The 18418-nt window shown below is 35.3% G+C and overlaps 2 protein-coding genes and 1 pseudogene across 2 annotated transcripts in view; all 3 read right to left on the bottom strand.

Annotated features, from left to right (window-relative positions):
* Nucleotides 1-1901: 1901 nt before the first annotated feature.
* Nucleotides 1902-4654, bottom strand: LOC149099481 (uncharacterized). The gene is made up of 2 exons (XM_089277249.1): nt 3075-4654; nt 1902-2816 (listed from the first exon to the last, which is right to left on the bottom strand). Exons 1-2 carry the CDS (start codon nt 3957-3959, stop codon nt 2619-2621), a joined length of 1083 nt encoding a protein of 360 aa, XP_089133375.1. The 5' UTR covers nt 3960-4654; the 3' UTR covers nt 1902-2618.
* Nucleotides 4655-4789: 135 nt separating this feature from the next.
* On the bottom strand, nt 4790-10343 carry LOC110054392 (uncharacterized; annotated as a pseudogene).
* Nucleotides 10323-18418, bottom strand: part of LOC149099482 (uncharacterized) — a 71553-nt gene continuing 63457 nt past the window's right edge. Inside the window, exons 3-4 of the mRNA XM_089276846.1 lie at nt 12753-17107; nt 10323-12702 (exon numbers count right to left, since the gene is read on the bottom strand). Coding sequence (XP_089132972.1) covers nt 10323-11798 — 1476 coding nt within the window. The 5' untranslated portion in view covers nt 11799-12702; nt 12753-17107. The remainder of the gene's footprint in view (nt 12703-12752; nt 17108-18418) is intronic.

An 18418-nucleotide genomic window follows, 5' to 3' on the forward strand; every position in this document is an offset into this window, starting at 1 on the left:
TTACTCTAGCTGATTACAAGTACTTTACGTCCAGTAGCCTTGGGTGGACCTGCCAGATATGCAGCCAGTCAACTTTTCCATTTCACTCAATTGAAGATAATGAGCTTGTTAAGCTGTCCTATAATTCCAATTTTAGCTGCTTGTGCTCGAAGAATAGTGTAAATGCTATTCTGGAAGATTTACCAGTGCTACAGACTATGTCTAATATTGGTAATATTCCACACTTATCTAATTCTGACTCTGAATCCAACACACCTTCCAAAGTTAATTTTAATTATTTTGATATACATAAATTTCACTGTTCACCTGAAATTAATAGTTGCTCAAACAAGGCATTTTCACTCAGTTGTACTATAAGAAGTATCCAGGCAAACTTTGATAACCTAGAACAGTTCCTTAATGATTTGAATTGTCCTTTCAACATTATAAGTCTGTCGGAGACATGGATTAATAGATCTAATGAACAAATCTCTAATCTTGATCTGCCTGGTTATTCACTCCTCCCTCAACCCACTACACAAAGGGAAGGTGGAGTTGGTATGTATAATAAAAAGGTATTCAATAGTGTTAGACATGACCTTACTTCTAGCACTGATGAAAGTGAGATGTTATGAGTTGAAATTGAGAGTGACTTAAACAGCAATATGATATGTGGTGTAGTATACTGACATCCTTCCTCCAATCTTGAAATGTTTCTAAATAAGTTTTACTCGGTTAGTGGCAAAATCAATCGAGAGGAAACTCTGCTTAATATCTGGCGACTTTAATATTAATCATTTGAACTTCAATAAACATCCCTTAACAGAGGATTTTACTAATACTCTGGGTTCTTTTTTTCTAGAGCTCCACATACTGAAACCAACAAGAATTACCAATCATTCCACTACACTGATTGATAATATATTCTTTAATTCTATTGATTATCAAACAGTCAGTGGGAATTTATTACATGATCTAACAGACCATTTGCCTAATTTTCTCATCATTGAGAGTTTTGCTTTTTCAATACATAAAGAGAAAAGCTTTAGACAAGATTATTCTAATTATAATGAAGAAGCTTTATTAAGTGAATTTAGATCCATTGACTGGTCTAATTGATTTCATGGACTATCAGATACTACTGAAATGTTTGATAAGTTTTATATGAAAGTAAGTAATATCATTAATAATCATTTACCCTTAAAGCCACTCACCCGAAAGGAATCCAAATTCCAAACAAAGCCCTGGATTACTCCGGGATTAAAGGTATCTATTATTAAAAGTAGGTTGTACAGGCACTATCTGAAAACACGTACATGTTACAGCAATACCAAATTTAAGTGTTATCGAAACAAATTAAATCATCTACTCAAACTAAGTAAAACCAAGTATTATAAAGAATATTTCATGATCAACAAGACGCCTGTTGGGCGTACACTCCGGCCATTTTTAGGGGTATGTAGGTTTCGCGTTTGAGATCGATGTTGGGGGGTTGATTTATGCCAAAATGATATTTATGTATGCTTTAGAATAAACAATGGGCTGTTGGGCATTCAGTTGGGCTATTTTAGGATTTGGGTTGGAATTGGAAGATAACTTTTTTTTTCTTGTTGGGCTCTTATATTTGGCTCTTCCTGTTCTGGATTATAAATGGGTGGGTGGGGCGGGGGTTTACCTGTGATGAACTGGTGTGGTTCAGATAGCTGAGCAAAGTGCTGGCTTTATGATACACGTATAATTGCATTTTGAGTTTTCAATATGGTAAAGGAAATGTTTGGTTTGGACTAATTATAATATGTGATTACTGAAGTACATCTGACTAGGGGTTTTTCAATCCATAAATCTAATGAGGGTGCACATGCGCCAAACCATGAACCACTCTGTTTTAGGTTTAGGTTGTGAAGGTAATTACAAAAGCTGCATAATTGTTAGTGTTTCTTTCCCTGCATTCCCCTAATAAAATACAAATGTTTTCTTATTATTAACTAACAGTTTTATTTTCCTTATAGAAAATAAGTTAACATGGCGATAAGTAGAAGGCAGGAAACTATGTAAAATTGTCCGGGAACAACAACGAAACAGATTCTACGAAAACTAAGAACGGTATAATAAGAATAATATTAGGAAGGCTAATATTGTTCTTGTATGGTGGAAATAAAATGGGCTTATTTTCCACTTTAAATCTCTTGTACAACATTAACTAAAACATGATAAAACGTAGTCAAGCATTTACCAAAATATTAATATTAAAACACTAACTAGTACATGGTAGTACTGTGTTTTGGCAATGTTTGAAAATGATTTTGTGACTGTGTATTTGGAACAACAATTATTAAGACCAGTATTGTAAATGTCATAATGTGTGGTCCAACATTATGTAAAGCATGCTAAACATTAACTACAACATGGTGGTACTTTTCAAAGTGATCTTGTGACTGTGTGAAGGTTCCACCATCAGAGTTTTAAATTTCTGACACAGCAAGAACTAAAACATGGTAAAACATTAACTAGAACACAGTAGTACTTTGTTTTTGCAACAATTTTTCAAAGTGATTTTGTCATTTTTGTGAAGGTTGTCTCACTTAAGACAACAATAAAGAGTTTATGAGGCCACTAAGTGTCTTGTCACTCCAAGTCTTTTACTGTGTTTTTACTTTCTTTGATGGTGACTCTTGTTCTTGGGAATCACCTTGTGTTTCTTTAGCTGGTGTAGCATGTTCAATTACTTTTCTGTCCAGATCCAGTCGTAAGATGTACTTTGTATTGAGAAGGTTGATGACATCTTGCTCTGTGGGCTTTATTTTGGGAGTTTGCCAATTAAAGAGATGCTGAATGACCTGAAAATTAATAAAATGTTGGGATTGAGGAATGAACTGAAATGGTTCTTGTTATATATCATAATCTGGTGACAGTCAGTGTATGGTAATAAATCATCTTGGAAGGGGGTACTTATTGGAATAACAAGACGATAGTCGAGGGGAAGCGCTTCTACAATAGGGGTGCTTATTGGAAGGAGGGTGGTAAATGAAATCATTATTGAAACGTTTTTAAAGTAAGGAATGCATGCTTGTACAGTGTACAGTTTAGATACTTACTCCTGTATTTGCTGAAAACCATTGCTTGTTGTTTAGGCGGACCATACAGTGGTTACTTAGCTGTGTGCTTTCTTTTAAGAACATGGTCGAACATGTTGGACATGTTATTGTTGGACTCTCCATGTACGCTCCTGGGTCGATCTGTTTCCTGCAGTCAATGCAGGTGTATGTGCAGATAAATTCTTTGATAGCGACAATGAAGGTCTCCAAAGAGACGACATTGGATTTGGGCAGTGGATGCTGTGTTGAGGCTACTGTCATTTCTTCATTTAGTGTTGTAATGACAGTCTCAAAACTTGATGTGACGCTGAGTTGGTTATTGAAGGTGGACAACACTACATTTTGTAGACTAAGGACATCGCCTTTACCAAATTCTATGTTTTCTGCTCGTTCTCTCCACAAAACAAGTTCAATGTGCCCTGTATTGTCTGCCAGATAAATGGTTCTCTTTGTCTTGTTGTCGGGGAATGTGCCGACCAAGATTGGATCCCCAATACTTGTTACTCTTGCTTTCAGGTTGATAAATCGGATGTTCTCAGTTTCATTTCTTAGGATCTGGGAGATGTTGAAAGTATGGTCTGCTACTGTTAGTTGTGATGTTGCAGTGGAAACTTTGGTGTCGCGGTCAAGTAGTAGTTCCAGGGAGCTTGAATTGCCAAATGCTTTCTTGAGCTTGAATGATTCAAGATCATATGTTACATTTGTTTCAAAATTGGGGAACGTGTCTTTGCTGAAGCAGACAGCTCTGATTGTGGATGATGGCTGGTTATCACACAGATTCAAGGAGAACATAGAACCATTTTTGGTGGGCCTTAGTGGACTTTTGTTGAGAACAGCACATGTGAGCTTCTTTGAACATCTTTTGAGGAAAGGAAACATGATCATTGTTACAGAATATTGTAGAATATTGTAAATGAGAAAGTGGGTGAAATTTGAAGATAATGTAATTTCATTGCGTTGTTCAATGGAATTAGATTAATTGGGAAACTGGCCCACACTGCCAGAGCTTATTCCAGTTTCCATAGTGTGAAGGTGACCAGTAGTAATTGCAACTCTTACTGGATGGGATGCCAGTGCATTGCAGGTTACCGCCCAGTATTATGTTGTCAGTAGTACCCATTTAAACTTCTGGGTGGAGAGAGGCACTGCGAGTGTTAAGTGTGGTTGCCCCAGAACTCAACACAATGATTCTGGGTAGCGCTTGAACCTGGCCTGCTTAATCCAAAGTGCAATGCGCTAACCATTAGGCCAGTGCATTTGGTAATATATACACAAACAGTAAAAGTAACTACCCACCTCTTTGGCAGTTGAAGGATAGCAGCACCACAAAGGTGCAAAGTGTCCCAATATTTTTTTAATTAAGATTAAATTTTTCTGTCTTATTTATATGGAAGTGTGATATAATCACCATTAGGAATAGACCATTTTGATTTGGAGGAGGGGTCTTGTTTTTGTTGTTGTTTGATATTTGGCAGGACTTTTGCTATGACTACTTTAAGTAGTAATAACTTTAAAAGCTGCTCAACAATATTTTAAGATTTGGGAGGTACACTATCTTTGTAATTGTTTGCTATCCACAGTTTGTTTGTTCATGATTTTTTTTTTGGGGGGGGGGGGTTGGGGTTATTACCCAAACTCTCCCCTGTCAAAAGTATAATGGCCTATTCCTAATATATTTATATCATTTTTGAGATTTTTTATTTTAACTGGTGTAGTTTTTTTGTTTTGAATTCCTTTATTTCAATATCAGTTGAGTTCAGTAGTTTCCCCATAATTGCCAATCTATGTGTTGCAGTTGATGTGTATCATTGTAATCTGGTGATTTGGAAAATCAGTTTAAATTCAAAATTAAATTAAAACAACAATGTTGCTGTTTAATTATAATATTATAAGTTACAAATGCAATGATACTTTAACTGCATCATGATCTGAATAGTAAACACTAATTACAGCATTGTGGATGATATCAAATGCTGTTGGTTTCATGTAAATATGGTCTAACAATGTTCCTGCAGAAATAAATGTAGGAGTCTGTACAATTTGTACATAGTTTAGAGAGTGCATTAAGCATTCAAGTGGCCTTATGTCTTTCTCATTGAAGTAATTTATGTTGAAGTCGCCAAGTATGATGTCAATAGCATCACTGCTAAGTAGATATTCAATAGAGTTTATAAATTGTGACACATTAGAGCTGTTTTGTCTATATAACAGAAGAAAGGACAGCTGTCGCTGGATAGAAGTATTAATAGTAGCAACAAATTTCACTGCATTTACTGAAGGGAAATATTCTTGTTGTGTAATTTGAATGTTTTGGTACAGAGTGCTAAACTTGAGTATTTGTCAGAAATATGATCTTGTCTATACATTGTAAAGGGATTTAAGTCATTTCTAATATTGTGGTCAGTGTCTTGAGGAAGAAGTTGTGTTTCTGTTAGAGCTATAATATCACTACTGAAAATATTTGAATCAAACTTAATGTCAATACTGTGTTTTCTAAGAGAACGTATATTTAGAAGAGATAAAGTTAGAATTGAGTTATTTTCCTGAACATTTTGGATTGGTTCACTTGTTTGCTGCATACTTATTGATGAATTATTTTGCAATCTTTCATATTCATCATGGACTCTAGAGTCTGCTCTTACATTTTTACTATCTATTTGTCCCAGAATGTAAAGTCCTTGTAAGGAAGTTGAACGACTTAATGCAACATACACCTGTCCATAGTTAAAAATTCTTTGTCTATTCAAGTTGAAACTGATAACAACTTTATTAAGTGTCAAACCTTGAACTTTGTGCACAGTACATGCCCATGCTAGTGTGATAGGAAACTGTATTCTTTGTATTTCAGGAGAGGATGGTTTACCCGGCCTGACTTTGATTCTAGTCAGCATTGGTTCAATAGGTACTGCTCTGTTTTCTCTGGCAAACAGGTTTCCAAATTTTTGTATTGAAATGTTTCCAGCTTTATTGTCATCAAATTTTACAAAGATAACTGTTGGTTTTTGATTCCTTTGATTAACATTAATTTTTACAACAGTTCCTATCTGACCATTTATAAGTCTATCTGTAATATCGATGTTAGTTGTAAGCATTACTCTTGCACCTTCTTTAATGTGGATTTCAAAATCAAGTCCACCTGTTTCAGATCTCCCTCTAGATAACACCCTGTCAATATCTTGTTTTGTGACATTAGGTGGATACTGATCTACAGCTGTGAGTACAAACAAAGGTGCAGAAATTTGGTCTAGTTGTTTGTTGTTGTGTTCAGAAACAGGGTTATTTTCAGCCCAAATGTGAAGTGCGTCTGAAGGGTAATTATCATCTGATGGACTAACTGATCTTGAATTAATGCACTTGATATCTTCTTCAGTGTGAGAACCAGTCCTTATTCTGTTTAATAGCTCAGTGAATGGCTGATCATCTTTTTGCCTCATAATTTCAGTTAGTTCTATCATTTTGAAAACTTGCCATGGGTGATACAGATTGTGAGTATCATTTTTGTAGTTTTGAAAAACCAGTTTTCTACGTATAGGTGGCAGTTGATACAGATCACCTACAGCAATGATACTTATGCCAGCAAACAACTGCAAGTTAGCCGTACCGAAAACTTGTTTTAATCTTTGATGTACATGAAGCAAGGTAATGTTTGCAACCATAGAAATTTCATCTATTATTAGAAGCTTTAGTTCTGAAAATGTCAGTCTCATTTGAGTCTTCTTTTGGTCTGACATTGCAGGTAGATTGTCGCTTGTATCCTTAGGAATTGCCAAACCTGTATTTATTGTTGTACCATTGATATTAATAGCAGATACTCCTGTTGGAGCCATTAAAAGTACTGTTGGTAGTTCAGGGTTCATACAAGCATGTCTAAAAGTTTTAGCTGCAGTGTGATATATTGTTTTAATCAAGTGACTTTTTCCAGCACCTGCACCACCAGTTATAAAGAGATATATTGGTTTAACTTTGTCAGGCTTTAGACTGTTCATATTTTTTATTTTACTTCTGCACCAAGACAGAACTGTGTCATATGCATAACGCTGTGTTTTGTTTAAGGATCTCACAGACTGACGCAGAAAGTCATCAGACACATCTGCTGGTTGGTTCTGTACTGTTATTGTTGGAAGTGTACTTTGGTGATGAGATTCAGTTCCTGATGAAAGATGTGAAGGGTGTTGTTCATTGAATGATTCTTCTGGAATGGAGTCATCTGGCATGTCTGCATGTAAATCTGCATTTTCTTGATCATTCATAGAATCATATGATTGTATGATATTACCCTGATTGTTCCTCAGTGATTCAAGTGCTTCTGAAACAGCATCAGCATTAGGTTCAAATATTGCTCTATTGGATTCTACTACAGATTGTACTGCAGGTTCATAGAATTTTGATGTATATGTTTGTTCTTTGCCAAGCAAACTTTTCTCCTCTCTCCATGGAAAATAGAGCATGAGTAAGTGATGGAAATAGTTTTCAGGCTCTTTTATTTTATTTGGTGTATGATATCTTACAACTGCCCTAGTTTTCCTACATTTCATAAGTTCATTGGTATTCATCAACCTGATTTGCTTTGGGAGCATTGGATTAGTGTTCATAGTTTCACTTTGAGATTCAATTATATTGTCTGTGAGAACATCTGGCTGGGCATCAGCTGTCTCGAAACATTCATTTTTGTAATCCTTATAATAGTGTGCAGCAAATTCTGCTAAACATAGGTTATCAACAGTAGGAATACAGTTTGGTCTGATCATGTAACGCTCAATTATGTTGGACTTGTAGATATCTGTACTGTCATTGTCTAATGCATCAAGTTCCTGTTGGGTTTTTGCAACGCATACTCTTTTTTCTGGTAGATCAGTACTAACAAAAAGTGTTTTGGGGAATATTTTTCTCAACCAAAGTTCTGGCATACATCTGTATACACATTCTTGTGAACTCACTTCTCTAGAAGAGAGGAAAGCAGCACCTATTTTTCTCAAGCCATCTTTCACATTTAAATTAGCAGTTTTGGCCTCTTTTGCTGCATTCATGATTGCTTGGGAACATTCAGTTTCATCCTTTGTGAAGTATGAGCAGACATATGTTACACACTTGTAGTGATCAAAAACAGGCTGTAGGTCAACATTTGCTGCAAATCCCTTAATACCAGCCACAAAGTAGTTGTTAATAAAACAGCTGTCTACTGGCCGCTTGAGATGCAGTTCATAATGAGAATCAGGTGATATTGACAAAGCCCAGTAATACTGCTCCTCAGAAATACCTAAAGAACTAAAAATGTCTGCTTCGGTTAATTTTGAGTCATAATCTGGTTTATTGGGGTTTAGAGCGTTATCTATTTTTTCTTTGACTAAATGAAGAATTTCCTTTCGTCTGGTAAGAGTGTTACTTTTGACCTCTTCAGGTATATTGTCAGAAAGGGGTTCTGCTACTATTGTTCTCTTTGTAAAAAGCTGACCAAAATTAAATCTGCAAGGAACATTTTTGTATTTTCGACATGTTTTAGAGTGGTTGTGGTTTTGGTATGTTTGGACCAATTCATGTAATTGAGGGTCTGTTTCTCTGTTTGGAATGCATGCCTGGACATGGTTATCAATAAATTCTATGTACGCTTGTTTGTTTTCATGTGTCAGTTTTGGACAATCTGAGGTCCACATCAATGCATGTAAGTGAGGAGAACCTCTCATTTGAAATTCAATACGAAGAGCATAATGAACTATTTTACCAATTGGGTTTGCAGTGGCGAGAAGAACCTCTGTGAAAAATGTTTCTACCTTATACTGGAAATGCTTAGCAACAACAACAGGATTAAGATTAAGCATAGAACATCTATCATTATAAGACAAGGCTTCAACTTGTTCATTGGTTAAATTCATGCCCTTTGTTCTAGCAATAATCTGAAAAAGCTCAGGCCATCGAAGGTCTGCACAAGATAATGTCATAAACCATGTTGGAATACCAAGCTGCTTTACCATGGCTACTACTTCATACATGAATTTTTGCCAGTAGGGTGGTGTGCCTGGAATTTGTCTTAAAAATAAATAAGCCTGATCTTGACAAATAAGATTTTGCAAACTTTGTGCATTTGATCTTAAATGGGATGCTGTAAGAGACTGTCCATGAACTTTTGTTAAAGCAATATTTATACTATCTGAAATTTTCTTCTGTTCTATTATGAACTGTGCAAAGAATAGATATTCTGGATTTGTTGCAAATCTGCCACTATAATGTAAAAGTCTTGCATTAAAGTACTTTACTGGTGACAATTTAACCTCTCTTTCTACTTGATAGCCAAATCTTCCTTTAGGAAACAATACGGGAAATGCTAGCTCTTCACATTGTTTGTCTGTCATCAAGGATACAGGATGTTTATTTTCACCAGGTGCAATATTGTAGACTTCATTTCCTGATGAATTATTACCATCTAGCTCTACAGTTACAGGATAATCTGGTATAACAGACTGTAGGCATGTTTCATTAATTGGTGCTCTAAATTCATTCAAGGGGTCATCTTTTTCTTCTTCATTGTCATCTGCAGGTTGTATTGTATCTTGTTCACAATAGTTATGATTTGAAGAGTGTACTTCATGGTCAGTGTCTTGTTCACAAGAGTTATGATTTGAAGAATGCACTTCATGGTCAGTACATGTACCTGAACTTATTTCACAGTCTTGGAATCCTGTTAGACTTGGGTCAATATTTTCAATACAAGTTACTGTGTTACTGTACAATGAATTATTCATCCTGAGCCACGTAAGGGCATTGACAATAAACTCAGGTCGTACTGCTTGAAAGTAGACATGACCTCTGAACTGCAGTTTTCTTTTAAGTTTCAACATAATTATGCCTGATCTTTCAGGAGGACGTGGTAAAATGTTGCATGTCTCGTCACAATCAACAGGCACATTACAAATAGCCCCTTTAATTTTTCGTTGTTGGCCTTTGGGCATTACTACTATTTTCTCAAATACAATGCGCTGTGCTACAAGGATCTGTTCAAGCTTTTCTAGAGATTCAAGTTCTGTAGGGATTTCATCAACAAGTAGTTTATTGTACACAGCTTGACACGGAACTTTTCCTTTTGAAACCTTCAAGTCACATGTTTTACAAATGTATTCATTGTTATCAAATGATTTCTTATTTGTGAAAAGAAAGCGAGTATTATATTTAGCTTCCTTAAGTTGAATAACTGATTTTCTATAAAGTAGTCTATTGCACACAGAACATGTGTAGTATGGACCTTCCATAATCTTCTTATGGAAAATTGAAATAAAATGACTCGTCATATTGTGAGGTTTTATTCGGATCTTTTGGAACTTTTTTGGATCTTTTATTGTGAGGTTTTGTTTGGTTATTTGGATCTGATGTTTTGTTTTCTTTCCTCTTATGACAAAATACATTTTTGTAATATAAAGCTTTTTGTTCTGTGCGGACTTTTTTGTTAGCAGGTTCAATTTGAGCATAGTTCTGTTTGCGTTTGTTTGCAGCTAATACTTTCTGTGAAGTTGACATATGCTTTTTCCTAATTCTTTGCCTTCCAGTATTAGTTAATTGGGATGTACACAATAAAAATTGAATACAGTACTCTACTTCATGACAGTTGAATTTGTTTGTTATAATATTGCCCAATGTTTGAATAAGGGAATCTACATCATTGTCTTCAAATAATTGAAGTCCTTGATTTTCATGGAATTCCATTACAAAATATTTTGTCTTCTTTGTTTTAGTGGTACCACGGCCAGAATGGCAAAAAACACAACATACACAGTAACCAGAGATCCATAGAAGAAATCCAGTATTCATGTTTTTATTTTCTAAAATTAACCTCTGAAGGACTAGTTTGGTGGACAAAGAACCACATGAAAGGATTCCTTGGTGTTTTGAACTATATTCCACATCTACATCAGCGTCATAGATCTTAAGCCTACTTGGTAACTCATTAATTGTGGGCTGGTTACTGATGTCAAGGTTTTCTTTGTAAAATATATTTCCATGTTCAACAACAGCTTCTAATGTAACTGACTTCCAATTACTACATGGTTTGATAATTGAAAAACAGATACAATAAAAACATATGGCACAGTTCTTTTTTGCATTAGTTTCCATAGTAACATCTGCATTAACTGCAGCTGTTTGACAGGTCACATTTTGATCATTGGATGAGAATGGCTCATTATCATTATGAACAACTTCATTTTCTGATACAAAAATGTGTAAACCTTTAAGCTCAAATATGGCATCAACAGTATATGAAGTCTGAAAGTATTCCACTAATTTATTCATTCCCTGGGCATGCAACAATACACATGTTCCTTGAGGATGGGCCATACCAAATGAATCTCTAGCATGGGAATCAAATACTTTAAATGTACCATCTAAAGTATGATAAATTGCTACAGTAGTATTCTCTATTGTCAACAGGAATGAGTTATAGGTTTCTGCTAGTAAAGTGTGCAAAGCCCTATCCAGGGGCATGGAGTAAGGAAAGTCTTCAATTGAATAATTGCTGTTTGCATGTAGCCTGCAAGTATAACTTTCACTATACTGCAGCTTGTAATTAGTGTCGAACACTGTAATCATTGTTGGTAACTCTGTTAACATCAAAAAAGAGTTTCTGGATATTCTTGATACACTAGAATACAGTTCATTACCAGTGTTCATAATTTCAACCAAGTCTTCTGCAGAAGTAATTGAATTCTTGTTGTTATATATTAGACTACATAAAGACATGGCTACACATTGCTGTCCAGCATTTTGACCAAACACTGCAACATTACCTTGACAATATGGTGCATGGAGTGTTTGAGAAGGAACAACTGAAACTGGCCCTGGATTTTTTTCTATATCCGTACAAAGGCTTGATTGGCAATAGTTGACTCTGATTCAAATTCTTATAAAACCGTGATTCTGTTGAAATATCTTTACTTGATGCATTTGGAAATCTACTGTTTCCTTTCAGCTTAAACTTCAGGTTAGCAGTCTTATGATTTCCTCTGCGTGATGCTACAGCAAGATGAGATTTCATTCCCACGGAGAAAACTCGCTTTTTTCTTAGTTTAACCTTATGAGAAGATCTGCATTGAACGTTGTTATAACTGTAATCAACAGTTGAACGAGCACTTCTAAATGTAGTATAAAGATGAATTCGAGATGACCGTGGTACATTCCTGATAATGTGTTTTTTAATTAACCTCCTTATTTTCCTGCTTTTTTGTAGAACACGAGTAAGCCGTTTCACTGAAATTCTGCTTGGTTCACGATCACATCAAACTATATGGCAGCTAGCCTTAACACGATGATAATAAATAAACTCAGCATATCGAGATCTACAGTCCTTTATTGAAATAGACTTGTCTTTGCCAAGTTCTGAGCAAGAATAATTACGGTCATTATTCACTTCTAACTTGTTTACATAGGAATTCTGGCATTCAGGTTCTGAGTGGTACATTTTAGTGCAATCGATTTTTGCGCAGGCATTCAGTGTACTTTCATAAGTTTGGCATTCAAGGTATCTCACTGGCATTCAACTTTTATTTGTATTCGGCCGATACGAGGGCTAGAATGTTGCAGTGTTTGAGAAAAGCTACAGCACAACTCAAAATCATAATAAAGAAAACACAACACTTGAGCTTACCTCTACAAAAGTGTTCGCTCGCCAGTGAACAGTATTCCACCGATCTTTACCTCTACAAAAGTGTTCGCTCGCCAGTAAACAGTATTCCACCGATCTTTTCCGCCAGTACTTTTCCACAAGTTTTTCCACGAGCGTGGCCTGTCACGTTGAGCACGTGATAGGTCCGTGGAAAAGCTCGCCAGCAAAGCGCCCTGGGATTACGTCACACTATTGCACAAGAATGCAGAATTCTGGCGATGACTACAGATCAAGCCGAATTTTCAACTCCTGCCCTGGCCCTGAGGGCCTGGGCCGGAGTAACAAGTCAAAAACAAAAGAAATTTGGAAAGGAATAAAGCAACTTATATGTCTGAAGTCCAAAGGTTCCACCTCACCTAGTAAATTCATTATTAACGAACATGAGATTACTAACAATAAAGCCATTGCTGAATAGTTGAATACGTTTTCCTCTAATATTGCAAAAAACTTGGCATCAACTGTACCAAAACCTAATCTACCATTTAATTGTTATTTAGATAAACCCCAGTCCTGCAGTTTTTTCTTATCACCTACCACCTCAGCCAGAGTAGTTCCAATTCACAAAAAACGGTCCAGTTATTTAGTCTCCAATTATAGACCTATTTCATTGCTCTCCATATTTAAAAAATTAATTGAAAAATTAATGTATAATAGGATTATTAGCTATCTTGAGGAATTTTCTATTCTACACAGTAATCAGTTTGGCTTTAGATCAAAACATTCAACCAGCCATGCTCTTCTCCTCTTGACTGATAAGATACAAAGATCAATTGATAATGGCACCTACTCTTGTGGAATCTTCTTAGCATTTGATACAGTTGACCATAAAATTTTATTAGCCAAGTTGGAGTATTATGGCATACGATGTGTTCCAAATGATTGGTTTGTTTCTTATTTTAGTAACAGAAGACAGTTTGTTTCTTTGTTTGGTACTAATTATGTTTACCAACCTGTTACATGTGGAGTACCTCAGGGGTCAGTGCTTGGCCCACTTCTTTTTCTTTTATATATAAATGATATGCCTAAATGCTCCAATATCTTAGAATTTCACCTTTTTGCTGATGATACAAACTTGTTTCTTAATAATCCTAGCATTCTAAATTTAGAAACCAACTTAAATGTAGAACTAGAAAAGGTAAGCCAGTGGTTACATGCTAACAAATTATCTCTGAACATTGAAAAAACCAGCTTTGTGGTATTTCATTCTCCACAAAGAAGAATAGCTCATAAGTTGAATCTTAGTATCTCCAATACGTCTGTGAAATCTGATAATCAAGTTAAATATTTAGGACTCATTTTTGATTCCAATTTGAACTGGAAACCATACTTACACGAATTGTGCAAGAGGGTTCCAAGAGGTATTGGAGTACTATCTAAAATTAGATATTATGGAAATAGAAACATATTACATCAATTATCTTATTCAATTATCTACCCCTTCCTCACCTATGGTTTATCAGTTTGGGGCAATACTTATAGTGCTACTCTTAAACCCTTAATAACTCTTCAAAAGAAAGCTATACATACTATAACTTTTTCAAAACCAGATGAACACTCTGAGCCTCTTTTTAAGGAATTAGAGATCCTTAAATTAACTGATCTTGTTACCCTTCACAGTGCACTCGTCATGTATCACTATTACTATAATCTTCTTCCATCTTCCTTTGAAAATTTCTTTCAAACCATAGCATCTGTACAATCATACAATACTAAGCTTGCTTCTAAATCAACCTATTACATCAATACCATCAAAACAAACTATGCTAAATTCAACATTTGCTTTGAATCTGTAAAAGTTTGGAATCACCTTGACGAAAGCATTAAACACCTCCCCCCTTAAAAGTTTAAAAACAAAATCAAGCTAAACATCTTACAGTCTTACTGTTCATGAGTTTTCAACTGGTATTTGTTTATTTATTTATTTTATTTATTTTTTTATCTTTTGTTTATTTAGCTATTTATTTATTTATTTCTTCTTTTTGTCTCTTTTTTATTGACTAATTAATTGCTTTCATCAAGCTTTAGTGCCAACCTACCTCCTGTACTTAAACATTACTTAGTTTTACTCAGCTCGATTAATATATTATATTGTATAGTTTAACTTTTTTTTATTTGCTAATAAAGCTTGTTGTTGTTGTATTCATGATTGTTGAACAAAGATTATGGCCAAAATTACATATTTAAGTGGTGAAATACCTGTGTTAGGAAACATTTTTTTGGTTTTCTCGCTATTAATGCATTTACAAGCAAACTAATAGTTTTAGGCAAATTGATTAAAAAGCCCATAACGTCAAATTTTTTGCTTCCTCATCTGATTCTTTGTAACACCCAATCAACTTTCTCAAAAACATTTTTTGCTTTCCATAAAATGAAATTTTTCTATAATTTTTGAAAGACGTTCAATTTGCAGGCATTTTGGTCTACCATTCACACTAGTCTTCATCAGTTTGAAGTGAGTAGTGACGTAGGTTCAGGAACACATGATTTGGGTAGTGACTTATCTGACTTTGAAAAAAGTGGGAATTTGCTTCAGAGTTGTCTATATTTTGTCGAAAATGCTGGAAAGGTACGTTGCCGCTCTTTGTAACACACGACATATGTATTTATATACACTAAAGGTCAAGTGAGGTTCCTGAACCTATGTCACAGGCATCAGTCATGTGGCCATTTTGAGCCCATTATTCTTGTGATCAGCAGCAGGGGTTGACCGCAAGAAAATAGAATTTTGAACTTTGTAAAAATTCGTAGAAACATTGCGTTTTATCCAAATCGAAAAATTTTTTTGCAGAAGTTCATGTATGAAAATTATTTCATACCATCCAGATTGTTTGTCTTGGTTAGCCAGACACACATGTAATTCACATCAAACAGGAAATGACCTATTGGGCTAGTGAAAGGAGAGAGCAAAGCATGTTAGTGCTAAAACACAAAGTGAAACATCCATTTTATCAAAATGCTTGTGTCCTTTTACAATGTCTAAGCAAGACAAATTGTGCATTCATGAATGACATCATTATTTGTTTCATCTGTGCTCCTTCGCATTTCAAATTTTTAAAGGAGGATGATCAAGATCTGGTCACATGATACGGAATTAATTATGCTGGGACGCAAGTTACAATGGGACTTTCAAAACAAAGGAAAGTCGGCCTGGACTGGCCTTAGTTCCTTGGTTTTGGAAATCTCACTGTGTAACTTGCATCCCAGCATAATCAAGTCCGTACCATGTGAGCGGATCGTGCAAAGGGCCTATTGGTTTGGAAAAGTAGGTTCAATTTTGAAACAACTGATCAAAGTGTACATCATTCACTCAGTGAATTCGAGTATCAATATTATTTGGACAACACTCATTCCAAAAACGGTTGAAGCAATATTTTCAGTTATTCAAGAAATTATAATTTCATATCAGTATTGGGTTTTCAACAGTATTTCAATCTGAAAATGATAACTTTAATATTTTCTGGTACAAGATTAAAACATGAATACATTATTAAAGCATGACATAAGAAGGAAATTACCTTTACCAAGTTGTACTATTCCAATGTTGGTGAGCTTAATTTATTAACTCTGCATGCCAATATGAATGTGTTACTCATTATGAACATGCTTATTGTGAAAAAATAATTCTAAATTATATTACAAGTTGGTAAAATTTCTGGCTTTTAATAAAATTTACACTTCAAGCTGTCACTCACCTTTCTTTAGCAAACTTGACGTTAGTTGAGCATGCTGTTGCATCATAACCATCGTCTGATGTTCCCACATAGCAAATTGCTCTTGCTGCTGCTGCTGCTGCTGTTGGTGTTGTTGTTGCTGCATTTGTTGTAGTATCTGTGGCTGGAACATTTTCATTTGCTCATTATTTGCAACTTGGGTGGCTTGCAGCTGCCTGACAAATTGCTCATGCTTCTCCTCTTGATCTTTTTCTTTTAGTTTCCTTTTTTGCCTCCTCTTTCTCTGCCTCATTTTGTCTCTTCCTCATCCCACCAAACCTCTCCAAGGCCCTTTCTCTCATTTCTGTTGCTTGTTTCTTCTCTTTTGCTGCTGCCGCTTTCTTTGCCTCATCCTGCTGTTCTGCCACTTTCTCCGACTCCGACTCCAATTCCACCAACTCTTCCAATAAAACATCTACTTCTGTCTTGTACTTGTCTCCTCCACCACTTTCTTTCTATTCTGCCCCATCTTTCGCTTTCCACTTTCTGGCCAGAATGTGGTAGCGGTCTCTTACTGAACGTGTAGTTACAGTAGATTCTCCCACAAGGGCAGAGGCAACATTCAGCCAGGCTGCACCTCTTTCCCTGCTTCCAGCCTTAGTATTTACGAAAATGCCTTCTGCTGCAATTGCTCTCAATAGTGATAGGTCTTTGGACTCAGTCCAACCATTATTGACCTGTAAATGGCATGCAACGCAGCACAATAATTACAAGACAGTACATTTCATATGCAAAGGAAAATAAAACTTCTACTACCAATAATTTTATGAACAACATAACAGACTCTGCTCAGTACTTAACCTACAGTACAAACTATTTTCAACAGCTGACTCTGGAAAGCTGGTACACTAACCTAGAACAAATGCCTCTTAACAGATGTCAATAACTACTGGCACCTTACAAACGACTTATCCATGACGGAAACGAAGTCGACAAACAAGCTTCTAACAGACTGACTTAATTTGACTAACAATACACGGACCAAAAACCGACCAGTTTGACTAACAAAATAGATTGAAACCCACCAATGACTGATGACAAACTTTACTCAAGTCTTTCAGCAAATACTATCATGGCTAAACTGACCAATCACATTCAACAGACAAGACTTATAACATCATCGACTGACAAACACTATTCAACAAGTATAAATGTAAAAATACATTTTTGCAGTATAAGAAGTCCACTCCATATTTGTCCACAGTTAGGCAAATATGCATAGGAAAAAATTAACATTTACCTATTACACAGTAGTCAATGTTAAATTGAATATGTTTGTATTTTAGAAAGGTTCAATTTTGAAACATTTATTTGGTCACTTAAGAAAAATCACTATCTCATTAATGTCCAATTTTTATTTTTTTTTAATGGTCATTTTTTTTCAATTGCTCGGTCTTTTAGAAGTGCCCATTTTTGCAAATAATTTAAATGACTAAGCAACACGTCTTTGCTTTTTTTGTCCATTTCTGTGTTATTAATGCAGGGTTAAAATTTCTGTATATTTTAAGCATATTCCAAGCCAGGAATCAATCAAATTTCACTACAAACATTAGACCTTAAAAGGTCAAATGTTCACTTTTGGATTCATGATGCACATATCATGGAACAAGTCAAGTAAATGTCCACATTATTACAACCCTTGATCAAAAATTCTAAATGCAAGGCTAAAGATTCACCAAATTTGTTCAATTCACTTTAAGAGGGTATAACAAGTTATATTCAAATGAAGTGAAATCAAGAAACTGAGTGAACTGTGTTACATTTAAAATCAGATACTCTGAAGTGGCAAGGATTGGCCTTTCATAAGTTTATGAAACCCTTCAGCTCTACAAACATGTCATAAATTTATGAAATCCCTCAGCTCCACAAACAAGTCATAAATTTATGAAATCCTTCAGCTCCACAAACAAGTCATAAATTTATGAAATCCTTCAGCTCTGCAAACGAATCATAAATTTATGAAATCCTTCAGCTCTACCAACAAGTCA

The sequence above is a fragment of the Orbicella faveolata genome, unplaced genomic scaffold (genome assembly GCF_042242905.1).
Source record: "Orbicella faveolata isolate gen_17 unplaced genomic scaffold, um_ofav_v1 contig_46, whole genome shotgun sequence".
NCBI classification, from domain to species: Eukaryota; Metazoa; Cnidaria; class Anthozoa; order Scleractinia; family Merulinidae; genus Orbicella; species Orbicella faveolata.